The sequence below is a fragment of the Phocoena sinus genome, chromosome 1 (genome assembly GCF_008692025.1).
Source record: "Phocoena sinus isolate mPhoSin1 chromosome 1, mPhoSin1.pri, whole genome shotgun sequence".
NCBI classification, from domain to species: Eukaryota; Metazoa; Chordata; class Mammalia; order Artiodactyla; family Phocoenidae; genus Phocoena; species Phocoena sinus.
The window spans coordinates 185,496,039-185,513,167 of NC_045763.1; the positions used below are offsets into that span (position 1 = coordinate 185,496,039).

The 17,129-nt window shown below is 48.9% G+C and overlaps 1 protein-coding gene across 17 annotated transcripts in view; it reads left to right on the forward strand.

Annotated features, from left to right (window-relative positions):
* The window catches only part of PPP1R12B (protein phosphatase 1 regulatory subunit 12B), a 214,414-nt gene that overhangs the window by 116,757 nt on the left and 80,528 nt on the right, over window positions 1-17,129 (forward strand). For 13 of the 17 annotated variants that reach the window (XM_032653804.1, XM_032653803.1, XM_032653808.1 and 10 more), the window contains 4 exons: window positions 3,312-3,515; window positions 7,126-7,315; window positions 7,402-7,514; window positions 8,503-8,544. In XM_032653804.1, the coding sequence (XP_032509695.1) occupies window positions 3,312-3,515; window positions 7,126-7,315; window positions 7,402-7,514; window positions 8,503-8,544 (549 nt within the window). The other 4 variants (XM_032653810.1, XM_032653837.1, XM_032653844.1 and 1 more) reach the window with 4 other exon arrangements.

The window sequence follows — 17,129 nt, forward strand, 5'->3', positions numbered from 1 at the left end:
TATGTGTGTGTGTATACACACACACACACACACACACACACACACAATTATTTCAAGTCACTGATCTCTTTAATTTCAAATAACATTTTAATAACCCTGCATTTTTCCTTCTCTCCCCCCATGATTACTGTTTTTGACATCATATTTTATATCCTTTCATTCTGTGTATCCCTTAACTTCTTATTGTGGATATAGTTGATTTTACTACTTTGTCTTTTAACCTTTCTAGTAGGTTTGTACTTGGTTGATTTACTACCTTTGCTGTATATTTGCCTTTACCAGTGAGATTTTTCCTTTCATAATTTTCATGTTTCTAGTTGTCATCTTTTTTTGTTTTCTTTTTCTTTTTCCTTTCTTTTGCTTAGAGAAATACCTTGAACGTTTCTTATAAAGCTGGTTTGTTGGTGCTGAACTCTTTTAGCTTTTGCTTGTGTGTAAAGCTTTTGCTTTCTCCATCAACTCTGAATGAGAGCCTTGCTGGGTAGAGCATTCTTGGTTGTAGGCTTTTCCTTTTCATCAGTCAAATTATATTGTGCCACTCCCTTCTGGCCTGCAGAGTTTCTGCTGAAAAGTCAGCTGATAGCTTTGTGGGAGTTCCCTTGTATATAACATGCTGCTTTTCCCTTGCTGCTTTTAATATTCTGTCTTTAATTTTTGCCATTTTAATTCCAATATGTCTTGGTGTGGTCCTCTTTGGGTTGATCCTGTTTGGGACTCTGTGCTTCCTGGACCTGGATGTCTGTTTCCCTTCCCAGGTTAGGGAAATTTTCAACTGTTATGTCTTCAGATATGTTCTGTGACCCTTTCTCTATCTCTCTTCTCCTTTTGGGACCTCTGTGATGTGACTGTTAGAGCATTTGATGTCATCGTAGAGGTCTCTTAAAGTGTCCTCATTTATTTATATGTATATATTTTTTCTGTTCGGTGCCAGTGATCTCCACTATTCTGTCTTCCAGCTCACTGGCCTGTTCCTCTGTATCATTTAGCATACTGTTGATTCCTTCTAGTGCATTTTTCATTTCAGTTATTGTATTCTTCATCTCTGTTTGGTTGTTCTTTGTATTGTCCAGCTCTTTGTTAAAAACTTACAACTTCTCACTCTGTTCATTCTTTCTTAAGTTCTTTGATCATCTTTACGACCATAACCTTGAACTTTTTCTCAGGTAGATTGCCTGTCTCCACTTCACTTAGTTGTTCTTCTGCGGTTTTATCTTGTTCTTTCATTTGGAACATGTTCTTCTGTCGCCTCATTTTGCCTAACTTGCTGTTTATAACATTGTGTTTCCATGTATCTGGTAGGTTGGTTACATTTCTTGACCTTGGGGAAGTGACCTTCTGTAGGAGGAGTCCTATACGTCCCAGCAGTGCACTCTTCTCTGGTCACCAGAGCTGTATGCTGTAGGGGTGCCCCCTCTGTGGGCTGCGTGGGTCATTCTGTTGTGGTGGGCTGACTATGTGGGTGGGCTGGTTGGTTGCCAGGCCCTGCCTTGTGTGGAGGCTGCTGGCTGCTGGTTGCCATGACCAGGTCATGAGGTGGCTGACTGTGGAACCCAGGGGGCCCCAGGGCTAGTGCTAGCTCACTGGGAGTAGAGTCAGTGGGGCTGTGGCCCGCCCTCTTCACTGGTGAGTGAAGCTAGGTCCTGGGGCTAATGCTGGCCTGCTGGTGGGCAGAGCCGGGTCCTGGGGGTCTGGCTGCAGGGCCCCAGGGTCCAGAGCTGGTGTCAGACTGCTGACTGTTGGGGCTGGTTCGTGATACAGCTAGCTGTGGGGTCCAGCGTGTTCTGAAGCTTGTGTTGGCCTGCTGGTGGGCAGGGCTGGGGCCCAGCTGGCCCCAGGGCTGGTGCTGACCTGCTGGTGGATGGACTGGGTCCTCCCACGGCAGGCTGTGGGCTGTGATTGTCCTGGGGCTGGTGTCCACCCATTGGTGTGGTGTCCACCCATTGGCGTGTGAGGCTGGTCTGAAGGCTAGAGGAGGCTTACTGGTGGGCAGGGCCAGGGCCCAGGGGTTTCTGGGGCTGGTGTCTGCCCACTGGTCGGTGGAGCTGGGTCCCAGGGTCTCTGGCTGTAGGTCTCTGGTGGTCCCGGGTCTAGTGCCTGTGCACTGGTGTGTTGGGCTGGGTCCTGGGCCCTCTGGTGGGCAGGACTGTGTCCAGGGGGTCATAAGGCAGCCTGTCTGCTGGTGGGTGGGCCTGTGTCCCTGCCTCGTTAGTTGCTTGGCCTGAGGTCGTCCCATTCCTGGTGCCTGTGTTCTGTTGGCTATGAGCGGGACTGGGTCCTGAGGGTAATAAGCTAGAGGGAGGACTCCACGATGGTGCCTGCCTCTGCACCATCACCAGTGTCCTTGCGGTTGAACCAGCTCCCCAGAGTGGCTGCTGCCAGCGTCTGTGTCCCCAACATCACAGGCCTGCCTCTCCGGGAGACTCCAAGATCAGCAGGTGGGTCTGACCCAGGCTTCTTTGAAATTACTGCTTCTGCCCTGGGTTGTGGAGCACGTGAGATTTTGTGTGTGCCCTGTAAGAGTGGGGTCTCTATCCCCACACAGCCCTCTGGCCTTCAAACCCAGACGTTCTGGGGGCTTGTCTCCCCTAGCGCAGGACCCCCAGGCTGGGGCTCAGACCAGACCGCTCGCTCCTGGGGGAGAGCCTCCACAGCATTTGCGGGTCACCCCTCCTACCCGTCTTGTGGTTCTTTCGGTGCGTCTGTAGCTGTGGAAGCTCTCTTCTGGTCGGCCCCGGCCAGCAGCTGTTCTGTGCATAGTCGTCCTGGTGCCCTGGGAAGAGGCGCGCTCAGGGTCTTCCTGCTCTGGCATCTGGGCAGCTCCCTCAGGGTTGGTTTTGTGTTTGTTTGTGTGGGTTTGGCTTTTGGTTTTGGTGGTGGTTCTAGCCTGGCTCTGAATTGTCACCATTTTGAGCCCGGTTCTTCTTTCTGTGCGTAAACTTAAGTTTTCCTCGTATCTGCTGGACAGTCTCTGTTGGTGGCTGTGTGCTCTTGGGGGGTCGGGAGCGTCCAGGTGGAGATGTGAGAACCGTGGGTGTGGAAGCAGCGGGCGGGCATCAGTGCTGCCCTGTTTCTGGAACTCAAGCGGGAAACGCTCAAGTATTGTGTTTGAAGTGTATCTAGGCTCAGGCCTGGGGCCTCTGCGTACTGAGGTGTTTGTTTTCAGCATATATTGCTTGAAGCGGCCTCACACATTTCGGGAGCTTCATTTGGAATTTGGTACCATTAGATCTTTACGGAGTTTCCCTGCTCATTCACGGGGCGTTATTCCATGGTTAGGGTGAAACCTCTCTGACCTTGTGGTATTTTCCCAGGGTGTAACCCTGACGGATCTCCAGGAAGCAGAAAGGACGTTCAGCCGGTCGAGGGCAGAGCGTCAGGCTCAGGAACAGCCCAGCCCGAAGCCCGTGGGCCCCAGAGGGCTCGACGGCAGCGCCCAGAAGCATGAGCCCCTGGCAGCCCCTGCAGAGGAAGCTGGGGAGAGCCGCCAGCCCTGGGACCGGAGTCTGGAGGATCAGGTGAGCTCTCTGTGCTGAAAGCAGGTGGCTGGGGGAGTCTCTTCCCCACTGATAATTCCAGAACTGTCCTACTCTGCAGGGGACACCTCATAGAACACGCTATTTACGTCCATCTTTAGTTGGCAGACCTGTGTAACTGAAAGAATTCAGAGGATGTTAGTCCTTAAGTGATCAATTTTTTCCTCTGGGAGTTAACGAATGCGCTTTTTTCCAGTTTTATTGAGATGTAATGGACATGTAATGTTACAACATGATTTGATGTGTGTACACGTTGTGAAATGATTACCACTATACTTTTGGTTAACTAAATGTGTCTTTCTATTCTGAAAAGAGAGATCTTGGTATAAAAAAATGCAAATAGAAGTATAAGCATTTATTATTCAGTTTATGCCAGGCACAGTTTTAACAGTTTCGATATGTGTATTAGATTGTTTAATCCTCACAACAACCCTCTGAGGTAAGTAGTATTATTCCTTCTTAAAATATGAGTCAGTGGAGTGACAGAGAGGTTCAGTAACCTGCCCAGCATTTTGCACGGCTAGGAAGAGGTCAAGGACTTCCCTGACGGTCCAGTGGTTAGGAATTGGCGCCTTCACTGCTGGCCGCCCAGGTTCGATACCTCGTCGGGGAACTAAGATCCCACAAGCCACGTGACGAAAATAATAATAATATTGATTTGCGTGTGTGTCTGCCTAACTGTGTATGTTCTGGTGTTAAGACTATTTGGGTTCAAACCGCAGTATCCTTACTAACTAGCTGTATGGCTTTGGGTAATTTATTTAACCTTGTTTTACATAGTTTCCTAATTCGTAAAAACAGAGCTTATAATAGAGGGCACTCCTTGTGAGGTAATACATGTATAGTGCTTGACACATTAAGTGTTCAGCAAATCTTAACTACTACGATGATGATGATGTACTTCTTTTTTTCATTCTTTTTTTTTTTGCATCTTTATTGGAGTATAATTGCTTTACAATGGTGTGTTAGTTTCTGCTTTATAACAAAGTGAATCAGTTATACATATACATATGTTCCCATATCTCTTCCCTCTTGCATCTCCCTCCTTCCCACCCTCCCTATCCCACGCCTCTAGGTGGTCACAAAGCACCGAGCTGATCTCCCTGTGCTATGCGGCTGCTTCCCACTGGCTGTCTATTTTACGTTTGGTAGTGTGTATATGTCCATGCCACTCTCTCGCTTTGTCACAGCTTACCCTTCCCCCTCCCCATATCCTCAAGTCCATTCTCTAGCAGGTCTGTGTCTTTATTCCTGTCTTACCCCTAGGTTCTTCATGACATTTTTTTTTTTTAGATTCCATATATATGTGTTAGCATACGGTATTTGTCTTTCTCTTTCTGACTCACTTCACTCTGTATGACAGACTCTAGGTCCATCCACCTCACTACAAATAACTCAATTTCGTTTCCTTTTATGGCTGAGTAATATTCCATTGTATACATGTGCCACATCTTCTTTATCCATTCGTCTGTTGATGGACACTTAGGTTGCTTCCATGTCCTGGCTATTGTAAATAGAGCTGCAATGAACATTTTGGTACATGACTCTTTTTGAATTATGGTTTTCTCAGGGTATATGCCCGGTAGTGGGATTGCTGGGTCATATGGTCGTTCTATTTGTAGTTTTTTAAGGAACCTCCATACTGTTCTCTATAGTGGCTGTACCAATTTACATTCCCACCAACAGTGCAAGAGGGTTCCCTTTTCTCCACATCCTCTCCAGCATTTAGTGTTTGTAGATTTTTTGATGATGGCCATTCTGACTGGTGTGAGATGATATCTCATTGTAGTTGTGATTTGCATTTCTCTGATGATTAATGATGTTGAGCATTCTTTCATGTGTTTGTAGGCAGTCTGTATATCTTCTTTGGAGAAATGTCTATTTAGGTCTTCTGCCCACTTTTGGATTGGGTTGTTTGCTTTTTTGTTACTGAGTTGCATGAGCTGCTTGTAAATTTTGGAGATTAATCCTTTGTCAGTTGCTTCATTTGCAAATATTTTCTCCCATTCTGAGGGTTGTCTTTTGGTCTTGTTTATGGTTTCCTTTGCTGTGCAAAAGCTTTGAAGTTTCATTAGGTCCCATTTGTTTATTTTAGCCTTCAAATTCCTCTTTTCTCTCTCCCTTTTCAACCAAATATATACGGATGTGTAATAACCATTTAGGCAGTTGGGTGAACGCTTATTTTGACTTTTAATTTGATGGTACAGTGTTATAAAATAAAAGATTTTAGTAGGAAAAAAAAAGCAGAGGTGGAGCAAGGCGTTGGCTCCGCAGCTTGCCCTCCTCACCACTAGCACGTTGTTCTACAAACTTCTGCAGACCCAAGCACTCACAGAGCACCCTTATTCTCGGCCACAAGCTGTCACTTTGGGGTAGACGTTTTGACTTACGGTCCATTTCTCAATTGCAGTTGGTAGTCAGAGTTATAGGGTTATATTTAAGGTGATCGTAACTCCTGGTTTACCTAAGATCGTTCCAGTGACAGCTTTTATCTCTGGGTAATTATCAGTACTGTTCCTTTTCACTCTCAGAAATGTCCTAGTTGGGATGATAAACTTTATGGTCAGCATAATTACAGGAGAAGAAAGTCTTCTTGCTCTAACTTTGAATGGCTAGGCTGCCTAAACTAACTGAGGTTCTGTTGTTCGTTTCGTTTGTTTCATCGGCTATTTTTTGCGTACTTATTACATACTAGAGACCGTTGTAAGCACATAACATACATTCTCATTTAATCCTCACAGCCCTCTCTGAGGAAGGTATTATTACCTGTTTTATACATGAGGAAGCAGAGATCGAAACTCAAGTCACGTACTTCAGGTCACACAGCTCCTTCAAGCTGGGATTGGAGCTACGTTCTCTCAGACTCCCAAGCTGACTATATTTTATTGCTTCTGTCTCTATAATTTATAAACAAATTTATACAATCTCTGCGTGTTCAACAAGCCACATCAAGGTTTATTGTCAAGCTGTGTCTGTCCTAACTCTCAAGGGGAAAAAACGTTCAAAAGGGAAAGTGGGAATTTTTTTTTAAATTTTTATTTATTCGGGGTTTGGGGGTGTGGCATGCGGGATCTTAGTTCCCCAACTAGGGATCAGACCTGTGCCCGCTGCAGTAGAAGCACGTGGTCTTAACCACTGGCCCGCCAGGGAAGTCTCAGAAAGCGGGAATTTTTCAGAAGTGTCAGTAAGCCTAGTGATGGCAGGTTGGTAGAACGCTCGGATTTGGTCTGTCTTCAGATAACTCCTGCATTGTTTCTTCACATTCCTGAGCTTCTCCGTTTCCTACGTAAACCTTACCTTTCAGTGCGCCATCTTAAGAAGGCCATCATCCTTCCTATTGGCGGTGCACAATCAAAGGAATTTTTATTGCCAAGGTTGGTGCCCCCTAGTGCCCTTCGATCAGTTTAGGAAGAGCTGTCCTGGACTGCTGTCAGCCTGTAGCATCTTCAGAGCAGGCGTCTAGAACTCTTGCCTATCTGGCTAATTACTTTATAAGCCTCTTGATCTAGAAAAGCCCATTTTTAATAAACGTGCTGTCCTTACCCTTTGGTTAGACTTGACCTCTGACATCTCATCATGTGGATTGTTCCAGCCTGTGTATCGTCGCCTGAGGATTCCGGCTCAGCCAGACAAACCCATGACACCAGTGTCACCTCCTGCCCCGAGACCCTCCCTCTACACCAGTTCCTACCTGCTCCGGACGGGTAGGTCTTCAGCCCCTGATTCAGAGAGTTCAGAGCCCCCCGCCAGCCCTGCAGGGGCAAAGGAAATGGACAGAAACGGTAGGTCGAGCTTCAGGAGCCGCACCCTCCTCCCGTGCAGGTGCCCCAGGTCCTTAAGATCCACGCCTTGTTTTCTCTCTGACCAGAGGGCGAAGAAGCAGATTTGGGTGGTCAGTCGTCTAACAGGCTGTCCATTCGTGAGAGGAGGCGGCCCAAGGAGCGACGAAGAGGCACAGGCATCAGCTTCTGGACGAAGGATGTAAGTGGGCTGTCTGTGCCGGGGCATCTCGCGTTGCGCTGTGCTGCCCGCCGCCCTGTGTGTCGGGCTCAAAAGGCAGAGTTCCACACGGGGCCGTGAACCGTGCAGATTGTCAGGGGGCGCCGCTGAGAAAGAGAGCAGCAGAAGGAAGACTCCACTAGTGTGGGACTCATTTGGAACGTTCTGGCTGGGACGCCCAGGGCCTAGGACAGTGCCGAGCACACGGGAGGCAGGCAGCAAACAAGCGGTGAATTTACCGCAGCCGTGCAAACAAATATAACAAGTGCATAAGGCGCTCAGACTTAGCAGCCCCCCAGCGGCCCCTGAGAGTCCCGTGGTGAGTCAGCAGTGCCTCAGCATCGTGTGTGTGCAGGTGCCAGCCAAGTGTTTCAGGGGCACTGCCAGAATCTCGAGAACTTCATCTGACTCAGGCTTACTCCTTTGGAGAAAAAAAGGAACAAGTGCTATAAGACAGCTTGACTGGCTTCTAAATGAAGGCAGGGGCTGCAGTGCCTCCTGATGGCGAGCACACACTCAGTCCTTGCCTTCCCCTCTGGTCCGTACCCTGCTCACTCAGCCTTGTCACTGGCATTGAACAGTCAGGTGGCCAAGATCAGGCCCCTGGTCACTAGTGATTCATTTGGAATTAGATGGACCATTCAGCGAGACAAGAAATGAGACAATGATGGTCGCCTGTTAGAGACTACTAGACGAAAGTGTTTGATTATTATAGGACAAAATGGGCTGACGGCTGCTGACAAAGCCCAAGTGAGGTCCGTCTGTCTTAAAGATTCTCCTTTTCCTGCCAGGTTCATTGGACTCTTTGACAGCAAGTGGTACTCCTGAGGTGCTGCTAAAAGCAGCAGTGACAGTGCCCTTGGCCGTCAGCCCTCACTGCCCAGGTGCATAATTGACGGGACTGACCTTGTTGCCTCCAGGGATGCCTGTGACCGTGATCCTCTTGTCTTTTTTCTTTCTCTCTTTCCAGGAAGATGAAACTGATGTCTCGGAAGAGGTGAAAGCAGCGTGGGTAAGCAACCAGCAGTGAGGCTGCCACCGTGGGGCTCAGCGTCCGCATAGGGCTCATCCCTGCTCGCGTACACACAGTTAACAGAAGGAAGAGCAGGCTCTGTGCAGACTTGGGTCCAGGGAGAGTTTGGAGGTGGACGCTCCTCTGCAAGATGGGACGGGTGCTCGCTGGTATACTGTTTTCTTTCCTTTTTCTTTAAATTTGTTTATTTATTTTATCTTTGGCCGCGTTGGGTCTTCGTTGCTGCGCGCGGGCTTTCTCTAGTTGCGGCGAGCGGGGGCTACTCTTCGTTGCGGTGCGCAAGCTTCTCATTGAGGTGGCTTCTCTTGTTGTGGAGCACGGGCTCTAGGTGCACGGGCTTCAGTAGTTGTGGCACGCGGGCTCAGTAGTTGTGGCTCGTGGGCTCTAGAGCGCAGGCTCAGTAGCTGTGGTGCATGGGCTCAACTGCCCCGTGGCATGTGGGATCTTCCTGGACCAGGGATGGAACCCGTGTCCCCCGCGTTGGCAGGCAGATTCTTAACCACTGCGCCACCAGGGAAGCCCCCCGTTTTCTTAAATGGTGTAACAATGCCCACGTTCTTGAACGAGTTTCCTGCATTTTTCAGCGCCTCCTGCCAGGTTCTAACACAGTTCGGGCTCTTTTTCTCTATTGTGCTATTGGATCGTATAAAGTACTTTGAAATCTTGGGAAGAAAAGTGAAGACTGATACTGTTTCTTATGGATCTACATCCTCTCCACGGTAACAGAGAGAAACACAAGAATGAATAGTGTAAACAGTCCAGAAATCACTTACATTTGACTTTGAAATAAGGTTTAGCTCCTTGGCTCTTGTGTAACCAGACCCCTTAAGGCCTGGCACCCAGCTCTTCTCTGCTGTGGGCACCCCAGGCCAGCTTTCCTGAAGCTCCAGGTTCCTGTAAGCCACTCACATGTGATAGAAAGTTAATGCTTTTCTAGTACCATTAGTACCATTTTTCTTTGGGTTTTGTTTTGTTTTGTTTAGTCTTTGTTTTTGTTTGTTTGTTTATTTGGCCTCACTACAGAGGTTGCAGGATCTTAGTTCCCTGACCAGGGATCAAACCCGGGCCACGGCAGTGAAGGCGCCGAGTTGTAACCACTGGACCACCAGGGAAGTCCCTAGTACCGTTTTTCAAGAAGGAAGGGATTTGGTTTTGACTAAATGAATTGAGACTCCATGTACATTTCTATTGGGAATTATGTAAGAAGATGGCCTTTTTTCTACCCTACAGTTGTGTGACAGTATGTTCTCAGAATATGTTTAATAACTCGTGCTGAAAATGAAAACTAATTTGTTTTTAGCAGAGGAAGTAGAAATGCTATATTATGTCACTGACCTGCCTGTATTTTGGTCGAGATCCTGAACAGTCAGCAGGGGCCTCCAGAAAGCAGTGCGCGTGGTGGCGTGGTGAGAGCTGCCTGCGTGCAGCTGCAGCCGGGGCTGCCTCGCGGGGAGGAGTGGACGTTGGGGGCAGATGCCGCGTGGAGGCTCCCCCGGGCAGGGGGTGTGTGCACACGACAGTGACTTCATTCCACAGGGGCTTGGGGAGGCTTCAGGGGATGAAGAGTGAACGCAGGAGAGCCTCTGTGGGGAACTATATTAGAAAACCCCTAACGAGCGATCCCGGGTGCTGACTACAGAGCACTGAAGTGGCCTGTCACCCATAGAGGGTCATAGAGGCCGGTGAGCTCCACGGAGGGAGTTACACAGGAGAGCTTGGTGTTGGCCACTGACTCCGTCAGTGAAAATCTTTGCCTGCACGTTTCTAAGCTACTTGGTGTGGAAAGTCCTTGCCTGGTGCACCAGGCAAGGGCCACGAAGGTGCCTCTGATGCCATGCTTCCCAGAGAAGTTCACTGAACGACCATTACAGAAAAGATTTTCTGATTGGTGAGATTTGACGTAGAGTCATTTGTCAGACTGAAAAATGGTCCACTCATCCCATTGCTCGAGGCATCTGCCAGTGTTCACCGCGTGTCCGGCAGACGCCAGTGTGAGTCTTCAGAGAGGAGTGAAGGGCCAGTCCTCTCTCTAATGGTAGCTGAGTGTGTGCAGGTGTGCCAGCACTCACAGCACGCCCGGCGTGTCTCCTGCCCACCACGGTGCCCAGGGGCGGCAGCATCCTGACCCCGGCCTGTGTTAGCGCAGCCCTGACTGGTTCTCTCCCGAGCGCTCGTCCAGTCCTGGCAGGCGTGATGCCGGGATCCATACGGGCCCACAGAACAACAGGCCCGTCCCTGTAAATTGTGGAAATCTAACCTCAAGATGGTGGGGACTGTGTCACAACCGCTCTCCCACTCCAGGAGTCTACTGTTTTTTAAGTTAACTCCTCCCAAGACTCTGACATCTGTTATTTTAAATTGGGATAGATGTACAGTCAGTGAACTGCACAGACCTGAAGTGCACTGTTGGATGAGTTTTGACAGTTGTAATCAGTGGTGTAAACCACCACTCAAGTCAAGATGCAGAACTTTTCCGTCACCTTGAAAAGTTCCCTCATCCCCCGTCCCCTGTCCTGAGAGGCAGCCACTCTTCCGATTGCCGCCACGGTAGAGCACTGTTGCCTGTTCTTGAGCCTCGCGTACATGGTATCAGTCGGTGATAATACTTTACTTTAAGGGTAGAAAGGAAACTCTATCTCCAGTCAGAGTTGGAACTAAAATGATTCCAAATGTGTACAGATGCTCTCCTCTTCTCGAAGATTCTTCAGCCTCTCACCCATATATCAGTAACAAGAGCATGGCTAAGAAAACCTTTCTGTTGTTTAACCTTAATCTCTGTAGACATCGTGGAAATTTATTTCTTTTTGTGGACCTAAGCTAGAAAGATGTAACCAACATTTGTATACAGGTAAGGTTGATGGCCAGGAACGGCCCTGATGTTTGTCATGCAGTCTGGGAGGGAGGAAGGAGGCTAGTCATGCATTTCTTTGTTGGTGACACAAGGGATGCTGAGAAGGCTGGGGGCTTGGTCGGGGCCCTGCACAGTGCGTGCTTTTAATCAAAACCTTCCCCGCCGGAAAACCGACAATGAGCACAGGGCTTCACGTCTTAGCAGCCGCTTAGCCCATGTGCTTAGAGCAGATGTGCGTGGTTGTCTGCGTTAGACGGGTGACCGTCTCCAGAAGTCCTAATATAGCCTGTATCTTGCTAAGTGAAAAAGAAACTGAGTCTGGATTTGACGTGAGGAAGGAGGTACCGCGGTCAGAAGTGCCGCCCCCTGCACTGCTCGTGAGGCACAGGCGCTGGAGCAGCCACGGGCACACTGCAGGTGCTGACGGCCCTTGGGCTCTTCTCGTCCTCTCTTCACTTGCGTCTTTGGCCTGCCTTCATTCTGCTTAACGCTGAGTTTCCTCTCCGTGTTCTTGTCCTCTGAAGCAGACTGTTGCCCAGGCCAGTTCTGACGTGTGATTGAATTTACCACTAGAGGGAGCAAGTCGTCAAAAGAAAAGATGGTGAACATGCAGAGTGGTGTCTAAGGAAGCGCAACAGGAGACGGATTGCTCTTGTTTTAAAGGAATTGTTGACCAGCCCAGTTCAATGCAGTGAAGTTACCCGCCTCCCAAATTTGGGCATCTTAGAATTGGGAAGGGATTTAGAAGAAACTTGGGTTAGGAACCTCGTTTTACAGTTAAGAGAACAGGCCCAGGGCAGTTAGGAAGTACTTGGGGACGTGAAAGCTCTAGGTGAGCGCCCTGTGCCCCGTGTCAGGGAACCTTTATGGGACTGTGGTGGGGCCGACCTCACATCGCCCGCCATTCCCCATCCTTTTTTTTAAGGGATGCAGGTGAGCAGTCAGATGAAGAGGTCCGTCAGGTGAGGTGTGGATGTGTCCCTAGGTCAGAAGCTTTGTCCCCATGGAGGTGGTTGTACCACCCGCCCGGCATGTGGATATTACACCAACCCGGGAGTTCTCCAGACCTCATAGTTTAGGGATTTTTATGGAGGCTTCAACATGAGCATAATTCATTATTAACTCAATCTCCACTCCCTTTACCTTCCCCCCAGAAGATGGAGGGTGAGTCTAAAAGTTCCAAGTTTTTTTTTTTTTCTTAAAATATAGTTAACATACAGTATTCTGTAAGTTACAGGCGTACAATGTAGTGGTTCACAATTTTTAACGGTTATACTCCATTTATAGTTATTATAGAATATTGGCTATATTCCGCATGTTATGCAGTGTGTCCTTGTCGCTTATTTTTTACCCAGTAGATTGTACCTCTTACTTCCCTCTGCCCCCATTCTTACATTTGTTTTTTACTGAGCAGGTTACACGTTTGAATTCAGTTGCTAGTGGCATCTCGCCTCCTTGAGTAAAGGAAGGTCTTCTTGAAGGACACCTCGAAAGCCTCCTGAGGGTTTCAGGTTCAGTGGTAGAGGGTCAGCCTTCTCCTGCCAGGTGGGAGGGTACTTATGGAGGGAGGGTACATAAGTAGGTGGGTACTTATGTCTGTCCATCCTTCAAATAGGAAAATGCTTCTCCCTCTAGAATCCCTGTTGCTTTTAGGCAAATCCGGTGGCATCAATCTGAACAGAATCACGACACTTTACCTTCAAAGTCAGCAGTGTAGCGTCCAGTCCAGAGTGGTCTGGTGGCTAACCCTCCTGCAAGAGGCCTTGGTTATAGGAGACACTGTTAAGGAAGCATTGACCAGTAGGTGTTCAGATACCGGCCGTGGATAACCGGTAGCAGCTAGTCGGGAGAGACCTTGGTCAAGTGTGCAGAAGATATAAGCGATTAAACGTTAAGACTTTCAAACTAAATCAAAGAGAGGCTCAAAGTGAAATTTGCCAGCAAAGCTTGGTTTTAAACTAAGCTTTAACAGAAAATAAAACTTGCTTTGGGAGCCATTTGGCCCCAGAAATATCTCTAATACCAAGAGCCACTAAATGCATTTCCCATTTTGTCCTGCCTTCTCTTTTATAAGCTTCTCGTGTATTCACTGAACAAGTACTTCCAGGTGCCTGTGGGCAGGGGTGCAGCAGTGAACAAAAAGCCCTGTTCTTGTAGAGTCTCCATTCTGGTGAAGCAGGCGGGCAGTGAGTAAAATGAACGTGCCAAGCAAACGGTGTGTGGAAGATGAAAAGCCGTGTGGAGTGGCTCCAGGACTCAGGAGTGGGGAGTGCAGGGCGGGGGGGGGGGGTGTGCTGGGCATCTAAGGGGGGGGTCGGTGTCGGCCTTGCCGCGAAGGCAGCACTGGAGCCCAGCGTGAAGGGAGTGAGTGGGGAGCCCCGTGGATGTGCGCAGGCAGAGGGAACAGAGCTCGCGGGGCCGTGAGGCAGGAGGGCAGGCAGGACCTGTGAGGAGACGGCGTGGGCATGAGAGCCCGCGGCAGAGCCCGGCGGTCGGTGCCAGGGCGTGCGAGCCCGTGTAGAGCTCTGCGCAGCAGAGGGCAGGAGTCACATTCTGGGGGCACTCTGCCTGCTGTTTGGAGAAGACCCTCTATGTCGCCCTAACCCAGGACTGACGAGAGGTTTGGGCCAGGTGATCGCGGGTGGTGAAGATGCTGAGAAGTTTTCATATGCACGGTGTATTTCAGAGTTAGAATCAGCAAGACTTCTGCTGGATTGGGTATACGGTGAGAAGAACAGGGGGGGTCAAGGTTGGCACCAAAGCTTTTGGCTCAAGTGCCTGAGAGGGTGGAGTTTTCATGAACTGAGATGGAGAGGACTCTGGAAGGGCAGGCCTTTGGGTTTGGCTCTAGAAGCCCTGGATTTGATGTGTCTGACCGCCGTCCACAGGGAAATGTCAGGGGTGGAGTTGGAGGTACAGACTGGATGCAAACATGCAGGTTGTCTCGGGAACCATGACATCGGAGCAGCTCACCAAGAGTGCAAGTGTAGACAGAGACGCCCAGGAAACGGGCGAGTCAGAGCACTTGGCTCTGAGAATGTGACTGCAGTTTCCCCCTTTTCCAGAACAAAGTCAGGCAAACAAAGCACGCTCACACAGAACAGTAGGTAGTTTGCGTATTATTTCACCTGCTTTTCTCAACGGGTGCAGGGCTGTTCCCCACGAAAGCTGCCTGGCCTGTTTGTGGAAGAGCCGTGTAGTCGTGGAGGAGAGCCAGTTCCTGGAGTTCCCCTGACAGCTTCTGAAACAGAAATTACTGCCTCTCTGCAGACCTTGTCTGGAGGTCTCCGAAGGCCAGGAATGTCATAAGACTTTTTGTTACAGGAGAGGAATTCTACCGATTAACCATATCTACAAATGATCTTTTAAGCTGACTCAGCTTTTGGTTCCCTTTGCCTTACCTGACTTCCCTCAGTTTATTGCATCTTTGAATAACTAGCACTCCATTTCACTTCAGGAGAGGCTTTCCTTGAAAACCTCATTTCTAGGTGCTGCTTGTCTGTACCAAACTCTGATTTATCCCTGTGCTGCCTACAATGGCGGTCGTAGGCTTGGGGTTTTAGAACCGAAAGCAGCTCTAAACTTCTGCCCTGCCCTCCCCTCCCCTCCCCTCCCTCCCTCCCTCCCTCCCTCCCTCCCTCCCTCCTTCCCTCCCTCCCCTCCTTCCCTCCCTCCCTCCCCTCCTTCCCTCCCTCCCCTCCCTCCCTCCCTCCCTCCCTCCCCCCCCCCATCACATACCTTGCAGGATCTCAGGTCCCCGACCAGGGATTGAACCCAAGCCACGGCAGTGAGAGCACCAAGTCCTAACCACTGGACCACCAGGGAATTCCCTAAACTTCTCATTTTAGAGATCACAGCTGAGGAGGCCCAGAGAGAGGGAGCACAGCTGTGTCTAGGGCTTTGCACCGCATTCTCCTGAGTCTGTATCTGTCGTGTGTGTTGGGTGATGTACTGTCACAACAGGCTAGGAGTGCAGACCCAGGAGCTGGGCTCCCGGGGCAACCCCACCTTGACCGCTGAACTGCTTTGGACGAGATGCTTCAGTTTCCTCATCTGTGAAGTGGGGATAATAATAGTGTCTACCTCTTAGAGTTGTAAAATGAAAATGAGTTAATGCATTTAAATAGTTAGAGATGAGTAAGAGCCACTCAAATTATTTTCCAAATCTGTAGGTTCCTAAATCTGGATGAGAGAATGGCTTTTGGAATACTCTCACTGACCTCAGAATCATGTGATTTTGAAGTTAAGTTATTAATTTATCCATAAAGAATGGATTCTTTGAAGAGTCAGAGAAGTAGCTCCGGCTCCAGCGTGTGCTTGTGCTCTGAAAATGAACCTGATGAGTTTTGAGAAATAAATCTTAAAAGCAGTTGCTGAGGCAGGGACAGAAATGAGTAGAGAAGGAAGGACCGAGAACTCAGTGTTTCCTAGTTTGCTTGGAGCCCTTTGAAGACCTGAGGAGAACAAGTCCCTGCACATCTCTGTGTCCTCAAGCAGGCTTTAACCCTTCTGCCTAAACCACCCTCCCGTTTCTGTTTTTCTGCATGTGTTCCCACAGATCTTTACCACTTCCCCCCACTCTCTTTCTTCGAGTAAATAATGGCCCTTTTTCCTACTTGCTCTGAGTTTTCACAGTTTTGCGTCTGGCTGTTTGCTGGATCTTCACCCCTCTGTCAAGTAAGATTTTGAATCTTTTTACTTAATCTTGTGAAGCCCCTTTATCTGCTGGAGGGCGTCCAGCGATTTTCTGTCCGCTCTCCACCGCTGGGCAGTGTCTTCGCCATTCTCCTTTTAGGTAAAAGCCTAGGACTGTTTTGCTTTCCGTTCTCTCTGGGGCCTGATTGCCTAATATGGTAAAGTATGTCCCAGACAAGCCTGTGCTGTTGAGATAGAACCAACAGTCTGAGTTTAAAGACACGGTAGGTAAGCTCTCGGGTGGAGTTGCTTACTTCTGTAGTAAAGTAGTATTTTTCACAGTGTACCGTAAAACCACCGTAATCTTTTTTTTTAAGGAAGCCACTCTTCCTTTTAATCAAGTGAAAAGATAGTAAAATATAGATTTTCCTCCCTCAGCTTCTTTATCTTCAGCCAGATAAGAAGAGGAGGGAAGGGTGGTTAGCTTGTCCCTAGAATGAGCGGCGGGAGAAGCCTGGCAAATCTGATGATAATACTCATAGGGATAGACTTAATGAGCAGGGCTGTCACGAGCAGCCCCCAGGGCTCGGCGGACTCTCCACGCAGGCCGTCGGGGTCCCAGCAGTGACGACGGGGGGGCCGGGCGTGCGGGTGGAGAGACTGGGAAGCGCCTTCTGTCCAGGCTGCGTGAGGGGGCTTCTCCAGCTGTGACTCCACGCTCACTGGACGGCCTCTCCTTTCACTGCGCACTTGCTCTTGCTTTGCAACCGTCGTTCTTAAAATACTACAGCTGCTGGGATTTGCTATATATGGGTCATACTTGTGCCTTGCTGTAGCCAAGCTGTATAAACCATCTTAAGGACAAAGTTTCTTTTGGCATCTTCCTTCCTTTTAAGGACTCTATTAATTTTGGGTCATGCCATTGCCAAGCAAATCTCAGTAATCAAAATACACATGTATTCCTTTCAGACCCTGTAATTTTTGGACCTGCTGTCCCACGTCATCAGTGAACTCTGCTTCAGTCAGAAATCTTTTTTAAGATAGAATAAATTGACCTTTAAGGTATCTGTTTGAGCTT